The sequence below is a fragment of the Oratosquilla oratoria genome, chromosome 35 (genome assembly GCF_046742065.1).
Source record: "Oratosquilla oratoria isolate Oo_2021 chromosome 35, ASM4674206v1, whole genome shotgun sequence".
In the NCBI taxonomy this organism is placed as follows: Eukaryota; Metazoa; Arthropoda; class Malacostraca; order Stomatopoda; family Squillidae; genus Oratosquilla; species Oratosquilla oratoria.
Window position 1 is genome coordinate 9,538,340 of NC_134811.1, and position 18,829 is coordinate 9,557,168.

At 41.3% G+C, this 18,829-nt stretch overlaps 1 protein-coding gene across 8 annotated transcripts in view; it reads left to right on the forward strand.

The window, feature by feature from the left end:
• trc (Serine/threonine-protein kinase tricornered) overlaps window positions 1-18,829 on the forward strand; it is a 484,328-nt gene that overhangs the window by 32,792 nt on the left and 432,707 nt on the right. For 4 of the 8 annotated variants that reach the window (XM_076173924.1, XM_076173927.1, XM_076173926.1 and 1 more), the window contains 2 exons: window positions 11,706-12,390; window positions 13,867-13,890. In XM_076173924.1, the coding sequence (XP_076030039.1) occupies window positions 11,934-12,390; window positions 13,867-13,890 (481 nt within the window). In that variant the 5' untranslated portion in view covers window positions 11,706-11,933. The remainder of the gene's footprint in view (window positions 1-11,705; window positions 12,391-13,866; window positions 13,891-18,829) is intronic. The other 4 variants (XM_076173934.1, XM_076173936.1, XM_076173935.1 and 1 more) reach the window with 2 other exon arrangements.

The window sequence follows — 18,829 nt, forward strand, 5'->3', positions numbered from 1 at the left end:
GTGCCCTTAGACACACGCGTGGACACGGGAGTAGTTTTGCTAAGGTTCCTGTATAGTGCTTGTGGAGTCCTTATCAAACTAAATTGGAAAAGAAAGACTGTACGTAGCGAAATGGGCCGCGCTCAACACACACAAACACACACACACACACACACACGTGTACAGTAATATACGAGGCGCCGGAAAGCAAATTTAACACACCGAATACTATTGCCTCGAGTAATTAAAGGTTAAAGTTGGGCAGTGATGTAACATTGCTACACATTATTATACATTTATTTGTTGATCATGGCTAATACTTTATATGATATACATATTTGAATTTTTTATGATAACGTAATGGGCCTACATGTTTTGTCTACTCAGAATACTACGGGATGCTGAAACTTATTAGATCAGACAACTACTTAAAGATAATAAAATGCAGAAATTGTAATGACCTATTATTATGATAAAAATTTAAATTATATTTTCCAAATGTAAGTCCCATGAAAAAGAAATCGTTTGCCTTAAAAATCTGTAACACGTTGGAGTTAATTATACCGAATTATATTTAAAATGTGATTACTTTCCAATCCATTAAGGCCACCTTGATTATGTAGGTTGAGGGTAGTGGGAGGAGGTCAGAGCTAATGGTCCAGGTCACCATCTGGGTCAGACTCCATCTCGCCAGTGACCTTTCCTTCTTCCTCCTGAAGTCGCTGCTGTCTAGAGAAGATATCCTCAAGGAAGTTCAGGGATTCCATGACTCGAAGTTTTCCTTGAGAAAGCAGGACACGAAGTTCGGTGCCTCTGCGGAAGTTCTGTGTGAGCCAGGTTTAATTGTGTGGTATTAAACTTGTGGGGTCGGGCTTTCTAGTTTTGTTTCCATAGGATCCATGAAATAGCCATTCGCAGGTTTAGCGTCAGTACCCATCATATTATTTGCTGCGAACATCTTAGCATTTACCCGTACACTCTAAGGAAGTGTCGTTTTTTTTTAATGACTGAAATTATAGAAAAAAAAAGTGGCAACACCCTTCCATACCAAATTTACATTTTTGGCCGGTAGGTCACTGCTTATCAGCGACTCGTATGAATATAGGTGTATGTATATATATATATATATATATATATATATATATATATATATATATATATGTGTGTGTGTGTGTGTGTGTCTATATATATATATATATATATATATATATATATATATATATACATGCATGCATTCATTCATATGTATACACATACATGATTGAATATAGATATTAATGATTACCACTACAAGATCACGGTGGTGCTTGTTACCGTAGAAACTGGTTTCGGTTTCCTTCTTCATGGGGATTGGCTATTGTCCTCGTCAGAAGAATAGGATACCCTTTAGTTGCCGGTAGACAACCCATAAACACAAAATATGGGGCCTTTACCCCCGCATGAAAGGAGTGGTCGATTCAGAGTGTAGATCCACCCCACGATGCTTTCATACCCATCTCAAACTAGGTCATCACCCAAATTCACCTCTACATCGTTTGGGTCAAAACCAATGCAGCGAGACACAGCGCTTCTGTATCAGTGACATGCAGTTGGAGTTGGGTAATCCCCGCATTTTCATGACGTAGCGAAGCATACTCTTCATTAAAAAACAAAAAAAACAAACAGATAATGTACATTCGGGACGCGTCATTTCATCATTTACTACAGGTGTCTACTTCCTCCTATCTTTTGCACTTTTCCATGCTCAACAATCATCCCTGTTGTCCATGCAGTTCCCATTTTACGCAGCTTGTCCACCTCCATCTTGGTCTTCCTCTCTACTTCACTCAATTCACTTCTTCCTTCCACACTTTTAACCACTGTTTCCCCTCTCTCATTCTTAGCACATGCCCGAACCATCACAGCACTGTTTGATCTACCTTATCCGACAGCTCTTTAAATCCCGTTCTCTGCTTCACCACCACATTTCTCACTTTATCCAACTTTGTAACATCTGCCATAATTCTCAAACTTTTTCATCTAGTGGGATTTGAAAGCTACTCTGATGTATAGAGCTACTTGCGGTGTTCTTTGTATGTATTACGGACATATGTGGGTGTGTTATTAGAATACACACACACACACACACACACATATATATATATATATATATATATATATATATATTTATACTGTATATGTATTTTATTATTAATTTATTGCCCCAGTTCTCATGCATAAGATACACGGTCTCCAGTTACTGCCGTCCCTTGTTTGGCGCACAAGTAATTTTTTTTTATCGCCTGGTTAGTGTGAGTGTAGGGCATTGTAGAATGAAGTGTTCTGTGTCTTTTGTGTTGTGGTTGCATTGTGAGTCTGTATCCAGGCCAGTTCTGTGGCTTTACTCTTTCAATGCAGGATGGTGACCTGAACGTTGTCGTGCTTGTACGATTGTTTACTTGTCCTGGGAGTGAATTCTCAGTTGACTTGAGGTCTGGGGATCCAGGTGAAGTGTAGATTTTGGAGAGCTTGTCTTGTGATCCGAGGAAATATTTGTTTTGTTCGTGGTCGTGTTTTGCTGGGTGCTGGTTACTGTAGATGTTTGAGTCGCGTGTTGCTGGTTGCTTTTTATTGCGTTCATTGGGCGGTGCTAAGCCTCGTGTGGTGTTCCTATGGAAAGGTGGTGTGTGTGTGTGTGTAATGTCACTTTTACCTCAAATATCATTTCTACCTCACACATCAGCACTTCTGTACCCCGTTCAGCCACTACACACATCGTTACTTCATTTTCCATGTCGACCGTTATTGTCGTTATCAAGATCAATTATAACTGTGCAATTACCACCATACCAGTCTCCTTCGCAAATACCATCGCTGTAAGATAGCCAAACACAACAGGCTTGTTTTTGTTTAGGGCGAGTTTAATACTTCCCTACTAGTGACATTTGCAGCGTCGAAGCCATAGCTGTAGTCATCCTTGACAGTGTGTTTCGACAGACACCGCTTGAAGACAGATCCGACGGTATATGACAGGGGTGGGCAACTATTGGCACGCGTGGCAAATGTGGCAAACCAATTACTTTAATCCGGTACACGAAGCGCAGTCTCGCCGAAGCAAATAATGAAATAGATACACCTCCAACAGAATATGATTTTATCAGTTGTGTGTGTGTGTGTAATATATATATATATATATATATATATATATATATATATATATATATATATATATATATATATATATATATATATATATATATATACATACATACACACACCTGAAGTGTAATATATATATATACATACATACATACATATACACACCTGAAGTGAATCGCTAGTAACAGCGAATATCAATCAAATAATTCCCGACAGTCGCCCCGAGTTCCGAACCGAGGTGTCGCCCAATGCCATTGGTAACTTTGAAGTCCTGCATACGACAGTTTTGATTAAAGTTCAGGACAATACTGGTTTTGTGTACTGTTTAGTTGTCGCATCATTTGCTTGGTGACTAGAAGTGGAGTGACTCCTTGACCAAAATTGTATATATTCTTTCATATTCCCTAAATAATATAATCAGTAAGCAGAATCCACGTTCAGTTATATGAGGGTTGAGATTTAATTCTAAATAAAATACAAATATCACAGGACAAAAGCTCTGATTATTCATAGTAATTGCCTCGTTTATAGAGACCGCATTAAAAGTGTTATTTTAAAATTTGGTGAAGTCTGCTGCTCAGCATATTTGCCATATACGTATTTGTTTTCTTGATTATGGAATTAAGAATTATTGTTTACTTTTTTGCTAATTTTTAGAATTGAATATTTGACCACATGGCGGCTAGAATTCAACATGAGGGCAAAAACGACCTTTAAGTAAAAACATGACCACTAAATTTGATATTTATTTAATCTGGCATAACTTACAAATCACAATATTCTTTGATTCTCTCCATTTTTTAGGATTCCTCCTGTACTTAAAAGTTAGTAGACAATAATAAGTTCCCAGCAATTTCTCTTGACACGGGAGAAACTTTTTGCATCTTAGATGGGCCAATTTTGGCACGCGGGATTAAAAAGGTTGCCCACCTCTGGTATATGACATCAGTCAGAGTTTTGGCACTATCAAGACGGATGCAGATCTTATGTAATTAACACAACGAAGATAGCTGCTCACGGAAACTCCATAGACATCAGTAGTACAGCTTCTTGAAGACGTGCCACTGTGATCTCTTGCACCGTTAACAATGGCTGTCTTTACCGTTACTTCTTGCACCAGTCATGGGCTCAGAGTCCACACCAGGTCCGCCTCGGCATCTCCTGAGTCATTGTCACTGTCGCCACAGCACCTCTAACTCTAATCCGGTTGTCGATATGTCCGGTCTTTGCCGGCGTCGTCCTTCACTCCAATAGTCACATCGCAGTCACTGCTGTGTCCCGTCGGGCAGCGGTACTTTTTCTCGCCTCACAGTTGTTGACGGACCCACACCTCCACCCGTCCGCAACTCCACAATTATCCCTTCCACTTCACCTTTAATACTTTCCTCCGCGTGCACCAGTTGCTTCCCCTATGGCTCATACTCCCCCTTGTCACCCAGTCCCGCGTCAAGTTTCTTGTTTTACATAAGGTTTTCCTTGTCGCACACAACTTTACCGGTTCGCGTCTCTACCTATTTCACTCGGCCTTCTTCTACCCTTGACCTACTCCACCTTCAGCGCCTCGTCCTCCAATACATCCTCACCGTATGCCTTCTACTCAGGCAATACATTCTCCTTATCTGTGTCCTCGTTGTACCTCATCAGTCCCGTTTTGTCCTCCCCCTCCACTTCCTCATTCTCTCTCTCATCCTCTTCCTATTCCGTGGTCCTCCTTTCTTCCCTTGTCCCTCCTCTTCCTCTCTCGTCCTCTCTTCACTCCATTTCTCTGCCCTCGGTCTGCTCTCTCACTTCTGCTTTACACTTCATCTCTCCCCTCACCCATTGTCATCCTCCATTCTCTCCTCCCTCCTCCTCTATTCTCTCTCCCGTCCTCCTCCTCCTCCTCCTCCTCCATTCTCTCCCTCTTCCTCCTCCTCCATTCTCTCCCCCTTTCCTCCTCCTCCATCCTCTCCCCCCCTTCCTCATTGTCCTCTTCCTCCCCCCCCCCACAAGCACCCCATTCGTATGCCCTCTTTTCACAAGCCCCATGAAGTTTGTTGCGAGTGTGACGAGGAGTGAGGGCGGCGGCGAGGAAGGGCCCCTGCCGCCCATTACCTCTGTCGTGTTATGGACGGGAGCGGCAGGTGGTCTTTTGATGCCCCGGAGCTCAGGTTCGTCCTTCACCTGTCACCTTGCCGAGACCTGTCGCCGGTATTAGCGTGGACGCTGTTTTTTTTTTTTTTTTTTTTTTTTTTTTTTTTTTTTTTTGCGGGGGGGGGGGGGTGCTCAGAGTTTGGAAGTTCTTTTGTGAAGCAAGTCGGAGTGGGATGACTTGTCGGGACTCCTGTGGTGGACACTGGGGACGAGGCCACGCTCATTACGACCTCGTTCATGCGCTTGAACCCTTTCGACATGATGGCGTTCTAAACGAATTTGATCCTACCTTGAATGGGCGTTCTTCTCTCTCTTTTTCTCTTTCTCTCTCTCTATCCCTTGGATCGTGATCCACATTTTAGATCGAAGTTCGTCTCAGATGTCTGTATGAAATAACATGTCCGCAGCTGGAGTGAAGTCTGAAATGAAGTCGGAAGCTTTGTTGGCATTCACGGGGTAAGCGGAGGGACCTAAAGAGAACGCCTTGCTAGTGTCAAATAAAAATAAATAGATAAATAAATAAAAAAGAATAAAAAAAAACCCGGGCAGGTACCCATCGACAGATGCACGTTTTCGACAGTTGTGCAGGCATCAACAGGTGTGTATGCGCGCGCGCGCGTGTGTGTGTGTGTGTGTGTGTGTGTGTGTGGACCGTTACAAGGTACTGCGTCAACAAATGAAAGTATAATTATAAACGTAGATGCATCAACAGGTGACGTGCATAGTTAAACGTAGGTAGAGTGCAAGACTCGTAGGCTCAGTACAGAAGATGCTATAACGATGTGGGGTTGTAAATTACCGTATATACGGTGGTATTCTTAAAAAAATCTTTCCTTATATAAATCCTTGGAAGGGAAAGTTTTGTATAAGGAAATATTTTTAAGAATACCACCATAAGATTCTTACCGTGGTATTCTTAAAAAATTCTTTCCTTATATAAATCTTTCCCTTCCAAGGATTTTTATAAGATTTATATATAGAAAGATTATTTTAAGAATACCACCGATATTTTCTGACAGACGAGTTTCTTCAGTATGGCAGAGGCGCGAACTGTGCTCATAATCCTTGTTTCCATCGGAAGGTTCAGGAATTCTCTTTATCTGGAAAATCTCGGCTGTCCACGACAAAGATCCGTTCAGAATGGAATTTCTTGAGATGACCCTTGTTACTGGATTTGACTTCGAATAAGTGTGATCTCCTATTTTAGAATAGATACTTGTGCTTCTAAAATACCCGATTTCAGTAAAGCTCAGTTCATAGAACTACGTCAGGAGCTTCAGCTTACAGATTGGGAGGAAAAATTAAACGAAAGGCCTGTAGATCAGATGTGGGAAATATTTCAAAATACGCTCACTAAGATGATTCAAACTTACATTCCTTTTAAGGACAGACGTCCCCCAAATCAGGCTCGCCCAAAGTGGCTCGACAAAGAAACTGAAAAAAGTATTGCTAAAAAGAGACAGGCTTATAAGAAATATAAGTGCTCGGGTGCATCTAATGACTATGAAAGTTATGTATCAATACAGAGAGATTTAAAAAAGACAATAAGAAAAAGAAAACGACAATACGAAATGAACATTGCTGATAAATCCAAAGAGAATCCCAAAGAATTCTATAGTTACATTAGAGATAAAAATGTTGTTAGGAATCACATTGGTCCACTATTATCTGCTGACGGTCAACTTGAATATTCAAATGAAGGAATGTGTAATCTCTTAAACAATTATTTTAGCTCGGTATTCGTAAACGAAACACCTCAAAATGAATTCCAAACTGAAACCTGTGAAAAGTCTGGGGTAAACTTACTCACTACGGTAAATATAACAAAAGAAACAATTAAAAGGTGTATAGACAAACTCAAAGTTAATAAAACACCAGGGCCTGACGGTTGGCATCCAAGAATCTTAAAGGAAATGAAAAATGAGATTGTTGTTCCATTAGAAATTATTTTCAAGAAATCCATCATATCCGGAGATGTCCCAAGAGAATGGAAGCTAGCTAACGTTACTCCCATATTCAAAAAAGGTGACAAAAAGAAACCAAATAACTATAGGCCTATTAGTTTGACTTCGATCGTAGGAAAAATAATGGAAACTATCATCAGAGATGCTATCGAATATCATTTAGAAAGTAACCGTTTGATAAATGATAGCCAACATGGTTTCAGACGGAAACGTTCTTGCGTGACTAACTTACTCGAATTCTACAACACAGTTGTCTCGAATTATGACAAAAGAAACAATATAGATTTAATATATCTAGACTTTGCAAAAGCTTTTGATACCGTCCCACACGAAAGACTACTTACTAAATTAGCTTTGCATGGAATAAGTGGTAGCCTATTAGGTTGGACTAGTAATTGGTTGAAAGGTCGAAAACAGAGAGTTGTTTTAAATGGAAAAACTTCTGGATGGAAAAGTGTTGCAAGCGGAGTTCCTCAGGGTTCCGTTCTTGGGCCACTTCTATTCATAGTATATATAAATGATATAGACCATGGACTAAAATCTACTGTTTCCAAATTTGCTGATGATACAAAACTGTGCGGAGTGGCAAATGATCACTCAAACCAATTAGATATTCAAGGAGATTTAAATAAATTACAGCAATGGTCTGAAAAGTGGCTAATGAAATTTAACACAAGTAAATGCAACGTAATGCACATAGGTAAAAATAACAGCAAGTACGATTACAAGTTATTTGGAAATTCGTTAACAAAAGTGGATAGTGAAAAGGATCTCGGCGTAATTATCAGTAACGACCTCAAATCATCCAAGCAGTGTATTTCAGCCTCTGAGAAAGCAAATAAGATTCTGGGATTGATTGCGCGATCTTTTGATTTCAAAAGTCCATCACTCATTAACAAGCTATATAAATCGTTAGTTCGTCCACATTTGGAATATGCTGTTTCCGTATGGTCACCGAATCTCATTAAAGACATTGACAGACTGGAAAAAGTACAACGGCGAGCCACAAAACTGATTCCAAATATCAAAAATAAATCATACGAAAATCGACTTAAGCACATGAATCTGTTTTCCCTAAAAAAGCGTAGACTCAGAGGTGACTTGATACAGGTCTTTAAGATTTTAAAGGGAATTGACAACATCAAAAGTGACCAAATTTTCACATTGAATGAGAATCAGACAAGAAACAATGGTCTCAAACTGTCCGGAAATAGATTCAATTTGGAAGTAGGTAGAAACAACTTTGCCAACCGTGTAGTTAATGAATGGAATAAACTTCCTGCACAGGTAGTGCAATGTAGTTCAGTTCGAAGCTTTAAGAATCATTTAGATAAATACCTAAGTAAGATGCTGTAATTATTATAATTTATGTTATATTATTTGTTTTTGTTTTGTTATAATTTGTCTGTCTGATTTTCATTTATTATTAGTTATATGTCAATTTATTATCATTTACTATTTACCTGTTTGTTTGTTATTCAACTATACCAATGCATTTATTTGTGTATTTTAATTGTTATTTACATTGTTATAGTTTTAATTTATTATTATGTTTTTTTTTTTTTTTTTTTTTTTTTTTTTTTTTTTTGCATCCGACCTAGATATGGATCAAAAGGTCTCCTGTCGGCATGCTTTGCCTTTGTAATCCTTTGTAATGTGCTTTCCGTGGTGGTGTGCTGCAGTGGTCATACATTGTTGTACCTTTTTTTTTTTTTTTTTTTTTTTTTTTTTTTTTTTTTTTTTTTTGTGTGTGTGTGTGTGTGTGTGTGTGTGTGTGTGTGTGTGTGTGTGTCAGGCACTGTTCAGTATTAATAAAAATATATACCATATCCACCACAACAGAAATACTTTATTTGTCTTAAAAAAATGAAGGTATTGGTACTGGTAATTGCATTACAAATTTGTGATGGAGCACGTAATGTGTGAATGATACCTTGTAAGTGATGTGTGTATTTACTGTAAGAATAGATATCGTCACCCCGTACGATTGAACGTTTGAGGCTATGGTAATTCATTGGTGTTTGTTCAATGAGTATCGTTTCGTATAATGCTTTAGGCATAGTTTGTCGGTGATAATGTGGTTTGTCCATGCTTTGGCTCATGCGGGTGCTTGCTTGGTGTGCAGTTGGTTATTCTGGGTGGTTGGTTTGTTGGTTTGCGCCAGTTGTTATCTACCTTTTTCATTTCATTTCCCCCTTCATTTCATTTTTCTCCCAAACCCCAACCCGCCAAAAAAGGCAAATGCTAATAATAATGATAATAATAATAAATATTGATGAAGAGCAACCCTTTGATTTCTGACAAAGTTGAGAATCATAAGCATTATATTTTTGATATACTTTGTAGTATGTTTATCTTACATCACTAGACTACATTATATAGAAATGTATGATTTGTAACAGCCCCAATAAATTCTTGTCATGGACCCTAGCTTGAGACCCACTTGTTTGGGTAGTCAGCGATAATCGTGGTTGTAAGGTAGAACGCATTTCTTTGATGTTGGGGAAAGGTCAAGATTAGTATTGGCATGGTTCCCACTTTTTGATAATGAACAATCAAAGGCTGAAAGTTGCGTAAATAGGCATAATCCATACGAAAATTCTAGTTATAGTTTAGATCTAGGCAGTCAACAATTCTGCAGAAAGTTTAAACTAGAATCTACTGTATTTTTCATTTTAATCCAATTTTGGACGAGTAGTTATTTTAGACATGATTTGTTTGAATATGGAATATAAATTCCCTCACTAAGGGTTTTTTCTTCAGTACGCTGTATTCATTAGTAATTAAAAATAAAGTTAGGATAATATCTCAGAATTACAAGTCTTGTTTATGAAAAGTACGTTTATAATCTGATCATACATGTTCTAGATTTCTTATTAACATATAGTGAATAGTCCCCACTACACACATACTGGGGGCCATTCAGCATCTATTAAAAAAAATCCCACTTGTGCACATACTACCAACGGCTAATCATGGCCGGTATGGGTTGGGTATAAAGTTCGTTTATATACGTTTGTAACTCGAGCATACATATCCTGCTTAATTTATAACACTCTTGATGGCTGAGTTGGTTAAGTCACTGTCTATTTGTTACGTATCGGCTAGGTTCGAGTCTTTAGCCTGACAGAGTCTCAGTTTCCGAATATGCTTCCATCGAGCTACATACTCCTGTTAATCTCGATCGTGATTGCAAGGAATTAAAATGGAAATAAGTTAATGTGGTTGATAATATGATGTTCTAGATTTCGTTTAGGATTCTATTTATTCATCAGTTACGTGTTTTATTCCAGCGTGCCATCAGGAATATGTATTTTGTGTTAAAACTGAGGTTATGTAAAGAATGAAAACAACAGAGGTCAGGGCAGACAGTATGTTCAATAATCCTCATCTGCATCATGAAAACAATACAATGTTTACTCTTATGAACTTGAACAGGACGTTAGATGGGTAATTGACTCAAAAGCTGGAAACAACTTGGCATATGATTTTCTGTATTAGTGTGTTTATGTTGTTTTTATTCATAGTGTGCGGTAGTTCTACTGCCTTATCCGAACAGTACTTTGTTTTGTAGCCAGTATTGCTGAGCTACGTCGTCTTTTTATTTATAGGTGAAAGTTTATTGTTAATAGAGGTGTTCGTTGGCATAGATGTTCTGGGATTAGAGGTGTTATTTGACAGTTTTTATGAACGGTTAGGCTTATTTTCATTCAGGAATTTTCTGGAGCATTTTGATAGACTTGTGTATTTTGAGTAGGAAATTCAAGGACTGGTGTATGTTACAAAGTTGAAATATTTTATGTTGAGTACCACATTATCGTTGACCTTGATAAAGTTTGCATTTACTATGGTATGATAACGACTGTATGATATGTATTTGTCGAGTTTGTCTCTGAAGACTTTGATTTAAATTGTCAAACAAATTTCCGTGTGTAGATTCAGATTTACTGCGCGTATGAACGGATTTCCATAATGGCCAGGTGAATAGCTTATTCACTTTTATCTCCCAAGATTTGCGACGACCAGAGGCGGATTTTCCCATGGCCCTTTTATTAATTAATTATTTAATTTATTTGTTTATTTTTCTACTCATTTGTTTTCGTGTACTGGGTTGGTGGGTAGACTCATTTTCACCTGTCAGTTCGGTATGAGTTCGCTTGCTTTCCCTCTCTCTCTCTCTCCCTCTCCCTCTCTCTCTTAACATTCTGGGGACATTTCGCTGCGTGACCTTTGGAAGGCCTTTCGTGCAAATGTCGGGAAAGTGGCCGCAAGTACTTCCTGCAGAGCTTTGCGGCGTAGCGTTGGAGGACGGACCCCTGCCCTCGCCGTCCTCCGCCAGGATATTGTGTTAGGTACCTTTGGTGTACCTACCGCCCTGATTAATTATACCTGTTGGCCTGTTTTCCGTTGATCCCCTCTGTGTGTACGATGTTATGAGATTTGACCGAGTTACGTATAAAGTTTTGATACGAAGTTTAATTGTTGTTCAAGGTTGGTTGAGGTTGAAGGCCACCGCTGAACACGATGGCTCTGGAGCGAAGACCCACCGTCGGCGGTCAGCGAGCTCCTTGATGTGTAGTGCGTTGATGTCCAAGGTACTCGACTTCCCCCCCCCCAACGTAGGAGCGACGTCTTGCGTAGTGACGAAGGTGACGTCGGCGAAGTAGTGGTGGTGCGAACTATGCTTTGGTGACACGGTCTCCCCTCGTGACCCTCGGCATGACCTCGAACGCCCTTACCTCCGTGGCCGTAGCGTCAAGGGCGTCGTTCATTTCGCTGCACAGGCCCTCCAAGAAAAATGGTCGCGATAACAAGAGAAACGGCTCCCCTGACCTGAAGAAGAAATCGAAGCGTTCGATAGCCTCCAAGAAGGGGAGGGCGAACGGTAAAGAGAACAGCCCCAGCCCGCCGCCCATAGAGGCCAAGGGCTCTCGAGGTCAAGGGGAGGCCAGGGGGAGCATTAAAAACAACAACAATAACAACAGCAACAAGAAAAACAACAACAACAACAACGACAACGGCGACGACGGCAGCTGTGCCGGCGACGCCCCTGAGTGGTGCGTCGCCAGGGCTACGGCCGCCGAGCCCAAAGCCCCTCAGCACAGGACCTCCGCGACGAAGGAGAGGGCGTGGTGGAGGTTCTTTATCCGAAGGTTTTGGTCTTCGGAGCCCAAGGGTGAGTAGAGCTGCCTCGGCCAGAGCGATGTACGGGGGAAGGGGGCAACTGTCGTTATCTTCTTGGGTGAGCTCGGTGGAGTTCCTTGGGGGAGAGTTTGGAATCAGAGTGAGAGCGTCTTTGTGTTGTGTCGACGTGGCCCTTGTTTAAGAAAAATGCGCGCACACACACACACACACACACACACACACACACACACACACACACACACACACACACACACACACACACACACACACACACACACACACGCCTGATGTCCTACGTCATGTATTACAATCCTGTTTCCATATATCAACCTGTTGGTGGTGGTGTTCGTAATATTGGTGTTATGATCATTTAGATTGCTATTGTATAAGTACTTGTTGCCTCAAACAGAAATCATAGTAGCTGACAGTGCAAGCAATATCCCTTCATTGGGAAGTACATTTGAATCTCCTTCGACACAGTGACCTGATTTATAGTCTTGTTTAAGGTGAAGACCATCTGAGGGAGAATTTTGGTTAGGACGCCCTCGATGCTCAGAGTTTGTTCTTCATCTGAGTTAGATCGTTTGGCTTCGGTATGAACAAAGAACTATGAATTGTGTCACAATGTTGAGGGGGTTGGTACCTTGTGTACAGTTGGTTTCACTTCTCAGTAATACAAGGGTTGGCGTCCTCCATTGAGGTGTGGCAGCCAAAGGTATGGCTTGTCTGACTTCTTACAATTCGAATGAAGGTTCGAAGTCGTAAGTCTGTGTCCCAAGGATCTACACCACCTAAGAGCTCCCTGGATAAAGACGACGACCCCTGTAGTACCTAGAAGTGGAGGCAGCTGTACCTCACTTGAAGCATACCGACGTTCCATGTGGGTTTAGTTGATGTGGTTTTGTTTTGTGGGAAGGCGATGTGGTTTTGTGGTTGTGGTTGTGTTCTGTTTGTCAGGTCTCATCATGTCCCTGCAAACGAGATGGCAGGGCGGCGGGAAACATTGAACAACAATTGGCGTCTTGTCTTGTTGACCTTGTACTTGGGCATAGTGTTACACGACCTTGCTCCTTGACCTGATTTGGTCAGAACTCTTGACCTAACTGTTAGATTTCATTGTAATGATGGGTTGTTTTGTTGCTGAGAATTTGATGTATTTGTTCCCCGTGAAGGTGCAGATATCATATTAAATAATCAGCGATAAATGCCAAATGTTTCAGAATTGTACTAAAAGGTGTCCTCTGTGGGAAAGTTGATTAGAAAATTGATTGTGTAATGTACACATATGTGCTCTTAGTTTTTATCCACGTGCATATAATTCATTTTTTTTTTACATATATGCATTTCATGTATGCAATATTTTTGATATGTTGTTTTCAGATATTGCCTGATTGGTTTCTTTAAGCCTGTGAACGCATTTTGCCCAAGTATTCATTAAGTTTTAGCTTTATGTCTTATAATGAATAATATATCTCAGGTTATCATTTCGCTTTGCTCTGCTTTTCAGCTCCGAGAGCCCTGGAGCCTGAAGGTAAACGGAATTTTTCTTTTTCTTGGCAGACTTAGGCATGCATGCTTGCTTTCATTGCACCGGATGTTTCTGCGTTGCACACTGCACGTTAGTAGATCTCGTCAGCTGGAAAGTATACAGCGTAAATTTCCTTCCAGCTCAAGGCAGGTGGTTTTATGCTACTGTGAGGACCTCGGGGGGGATTATGTCCGGACGCTGGAATGATTTTGTCCCATGAAGACCTGAGAATCTGTCTCTCACCTACATACATACATACGTATACCAAAGGCTTTTTCCCCCTTACAAGGGAGGTAGCCCCCCCCCAAAAAAAAAAAAAAATAATAAATAAATAAATAAATAAATAAAAAGGCATAGAAACCACTCCCATCCATTTCATCCCCTACATACTCCACTCCCCTCTACCCTCTTCCCTCCCACTTATCTTGGCACCTCCTGGATGACGGGTCATCCCTGCATCTTGTCCACTGCCCTGGGTCAGAAGTAGTGTCGCAAGACATCGGCATAAGAGGTTCTCTCACCAAGTTGCATAAAAGCGCCTGTCCAGGTTGGGAGTTTGGAACAGTATAATTTCACCTTCTTGACACATTTTCTGATGAGATACATTTCATGGCACCGCCTTATTATGTGGAGGATTTGAGGGTGCCCACTGGTTCATGCCATCATTATGATGATGACCCAGTAGAATCCTCTCCTGCAGCTTCTCCGGTGTTGGAGCAGAATGAAGGAGTTTCGAAGAATGGAAAAACTTGCCTCTGGTCTATGTCTGGCCGCTCCACTCCATAAAAAGGGCTGCCCTTATTTGGAATGATATTGATAAAATACGTCACCTTGTTAATGGGGGGTGTTTAACGTGGCCGTCCACCTCGTCCATTAGCATGAGTAATTTGGCGCAAATATTGCTGCACGTCCACACAACTGTCCTGTGGGTGATTTGGCAACATTGAGATTGTTTACTAGTAAACACTGTGAATGAACGTATCTTGGGTGTCAATGGTGCATTCATAAAATTTGACGTGAAAGTCGCGTCCAGTAGTGCCAAATCACCCAGACAGGTCTTTTATGTAATAATTCGTAAATCGTGGAAACTAATACCTTAGACAGAGACGCCAGACCAATCTGCAACAAACTGTCCTGCCGTCACATGGGAATTGCACTTATCTCAAACGATCATCCAGTGTTTCCAATGTGCCATCTGAAGGCAGTGGAGTTTGTGAACAAATATGAAAAGCTCTTAGAATTAATTTCATCACTCGGCATGACACATTGTGTCCTGCCAATAACATCCTGTCGTTGATGTTTTCGAAAGACAGACATGGCATTTTCAAATTCAATGTCTGAAATTATATTCCAGTAAAGATGTTTCAATTTTCAACTGCTCCACTTGCGAGTATTTCAACGTCAACAATTGTATTGGCTTGTATGCAATATCAATTTGTTACATCTTATATAAAGTAAAAGTAGATAACTTTGAAAGGGGCATGAGCATATTGAGCATTTTTCAATATAAATCTGTGTACCGCAAGGGAAGATTAGATTGAATATTCGAGAATGAATAATTGTTTTGCAATGAATATTACTTATAGGAGTTTCAAACGTATCACAAATTCGTATTTTCAACATGTGTGTGGGTGTGATACAAAGTGTAAGTTCTTACCGCAATGTTTACAATAATTCGCACGAACTAGATACAACCTGATGAAGGAAATTTGATAGTGATTGCCTCTGTCGAGTCGTGCCGACAACACGTGCGGGCAAACCTAAAGGTTCTTTGTTGCATTCAATTAATTTTATTTAATTATTATTATTAGTGTCATTTTATTATTATTATTTTAATGAATAATATTATCATTACCGGTATTAGTACAATTATGATATTATTATTATAGTTGTTTGCTGACGACACTGCGCTTGTAGCAGGATCAGAGGAGGAATTAAGGAAGTTAGTGACGGAGTTTGGGAAGGTGTGCGAAAAGAGGAAGTTGAAGGTGATGAGATGTAGAAGGGGAGAGGATGACAACAAATTGGAAATGAGTATTAAAGGGGGAAGTCGATAGTTTTAGATACTCGGGGGCGCATGTGGCGGGAAAGGGAAGAGTGGAGGTGGAGGTAGATTGTAGATTGAGAGAAGCAAGTAAATGTCTAGCGGGATGAAAAAGTGTAATGAGAAATAAACATTTGGGAATGGATGCTAAGAGGAGATTGTATGAAGGAGTAATTGTGCCGACAGCACTGTATTGGGCAGAAACATGGAAGATAAGAGATGAAGAGTTTAAAATGTGTTTGAGATGAAGTGTCTGGGAAGTATGGCAGGGGTTACAAGGTTGGATAGAGTGAGAAACGAGGAGGGGAGCGAAGGTCAAGATTAGATGGGAGATAGGGTTGATGAAAAAGTATTGGGATGGTTTGGACACATGGAAAGAATGAGTGAAGAAAGATTAGTGAAAGAAGTGTGGAAGGCAGAGGTGAGTGGAGCGAACAGGAGGGGGTGACTGAAAATGAGATGGATGGATGGGGTTAAAAGAAGCATTGAGGAATGGGGGGGGGTGTTGAGGAAGGAAGATGACAGAAGATAGGGGTGAGTAGAGAATGGTTGTAAATGGATGATTCTGTCACACCCTCTCTCCTCTCTTCCCCAGCCTCCACGTCCCCTCTTTTTCCCCTTCTTTTTCTTCCTTACCCTCACTCATCATTTGTTTACCTTAATTCTGTTTGCTTCCCTACCCCTTTCCCCTCATCTCTCTTTATCCATTTTCCCACTCTCAGTCTTCATTTTCCACCCATCGTTCTCTCTCTCTCTCTCTCTCTCTCTCTCTCTCTCTCTCTCTTTCTCTCTCTTTTCATCCCAACCCATCTCTTCGGCTGATAGATTCTCACCTAGTTTTCTATTTTCTTTTCTTTATCTTTCCATTCCTCTACCGTACCATTTTTTCTTTCAGTTCCATCCTTTCCCCTTTCCTTTTACCTTACTCTTTACTTTTCCTCTCTCTCCCGTCTTGTACTTTCTATCCTCTTCCCCTTCCCCTCTTTTCTCCCCTCACCTTTCCCTCGTGACCTCGTTTTCTTCCCTGCGCCCCTACACCTCTTCCCCTCTCCCTCTCCCCCTCTTCCCCCCTCCCTCCCCCCTTTTCCCCTCCCCTTCTCCCCCTCTTCCCCTCCCCCTCATCCCCCGGCCCATGTCCCCTCTCATTCCCCTCTTTTATCCTTATCGCCTGCCGTTCCATGACCTTCATTCATCTCCCCCTTCTCCTTCCATGTTCTGTACCTCCTCTTTCCCTCCCCACTTCATCATCATCATCCTCTTTCTTTCGTTCCTCTTTCCTTTTCTTTTTTCCTTTTCCCTCTTCCCTCCATTACCCTGCCACTTCCTCCCCCATCTCCTTTCCCTTCTTACTTTCCCCCAATCACTTTGCCCTCCCCTCCCTCTCCTCCCCTCTTCCACCCCTTCCCCCTTCTATTAACTCCCCACTTTCGCACCCCACTTCCCCTCGCCATGACCCCTCTCCTCTTCCCTTCTCGTCTTCTCCTTCCTCTTGTATGTTTTCCCATTCGCCTCGCCCTCCTCTCTAGTTCGCCCTTGCTCTCTTTTCCCTTCCAACCCTTCTCTCTTCTGTCCCTCTTTTTCTTTCCCTCTCCCTCTCATCCTTTTCCTCCCCAACTCTTTCCCCTCACTCTTGTTTTCCTCATCCTATGGTTCCCTCCCCTCGGACCCCTCTCCCTTTGTTCTCCCCTTCTCTCTGATCTACCTCTTCTCTGATTTCCCCCCTCCTCCTCCTCCTCCTCTCCCCCTCCGTCACACCTTTCCCATTCCCTTCTCGATTTACAGTTCCCCCTTCTTCTAGCTTGTCGTAACTTCCCTTTCTCTCCTCTCTCTCTCTCCTCTCTCTCTCTCCTCTCTCTCTCTCTCTCCCTCCCTCCCTCCCTCCCTCCCTCCCTCCCTCCCTCTATCTCTCCCTATCTTCCTCTTCCCTTCTTCCCCTCACTCTCCCCCTCTCTCTCTTCTCTCTCCTCCCTCCTCTCTCCTTCCTCTCCCCCTCTCCCCTTTCTCTCTCCTCTCTCTCTCACCTCCTTCACCCTGTTTCTCTCCCCCTCCCCCTTTCTCCCTTCTCCTTCAATTCTTCAGTTGCGCCCCGTTTCATTAATTGGAGATCCGTGTTTCTCAGCTCATTTTTAACCTTGATTTTGTATTTAATATCTTGAAATGTTTCGTAATTTTTTCATTCATGTCTTCGTTTAAAGCGTCATTTTCCTTCTGCCTAACCCCTCGTATCTCCTGTGTCTCCTCTTTCTCCTTCCTAATAGCCCGTCACTTCTCTGTTCTGTCGTACCCTGTCTCTGCTTTCTCCTCCTTTTCATTCGCGTTGTCCATGTCTCTCTCGGTGTGCCCTCACGTGTCTCACCCAGTTTCCTCGCTGTCCACATACCCACACAGTCGTCGACATTATTTTCCCATTATTTGTTTCTTTATTCTTATCCTTCCTTGCTAACCCCCTCATTTTTTCTTCTTCCGCATCCCTGGCCTCCCTCCTAACCTTACCCTCGTCGCCTTCTTTTCTGTCTTTTGCTTGACCCCCCTCCCACCCTCTTTCGGGTTTTTTCTTCCCTCGTCCTCTTGCGGATCCCTGAGGCAGCTGATTCCTCCTCTCGCTCACACACACCTTGTTACCCTGAGAGACCATTTTTTCTTTAGCACTTTTATCTCCCCCCTCGCTCGCTCTCTCTCTCTCTCTCTCTCTCTCTCTCTCTATCTATATATATATATATATATATATATATATATATATATATATATATATATCCTGCATATATGTATATAGAAAAAATACGTATACATTCATATACTTTTCCCTCTCTTTCAACCCTTATTTTTTTATTTATTATTTATTTATTTTTTTATTTATTTGTTTTTGCGATTTCCTTCCTTTCGTGTAATTTCCATTTT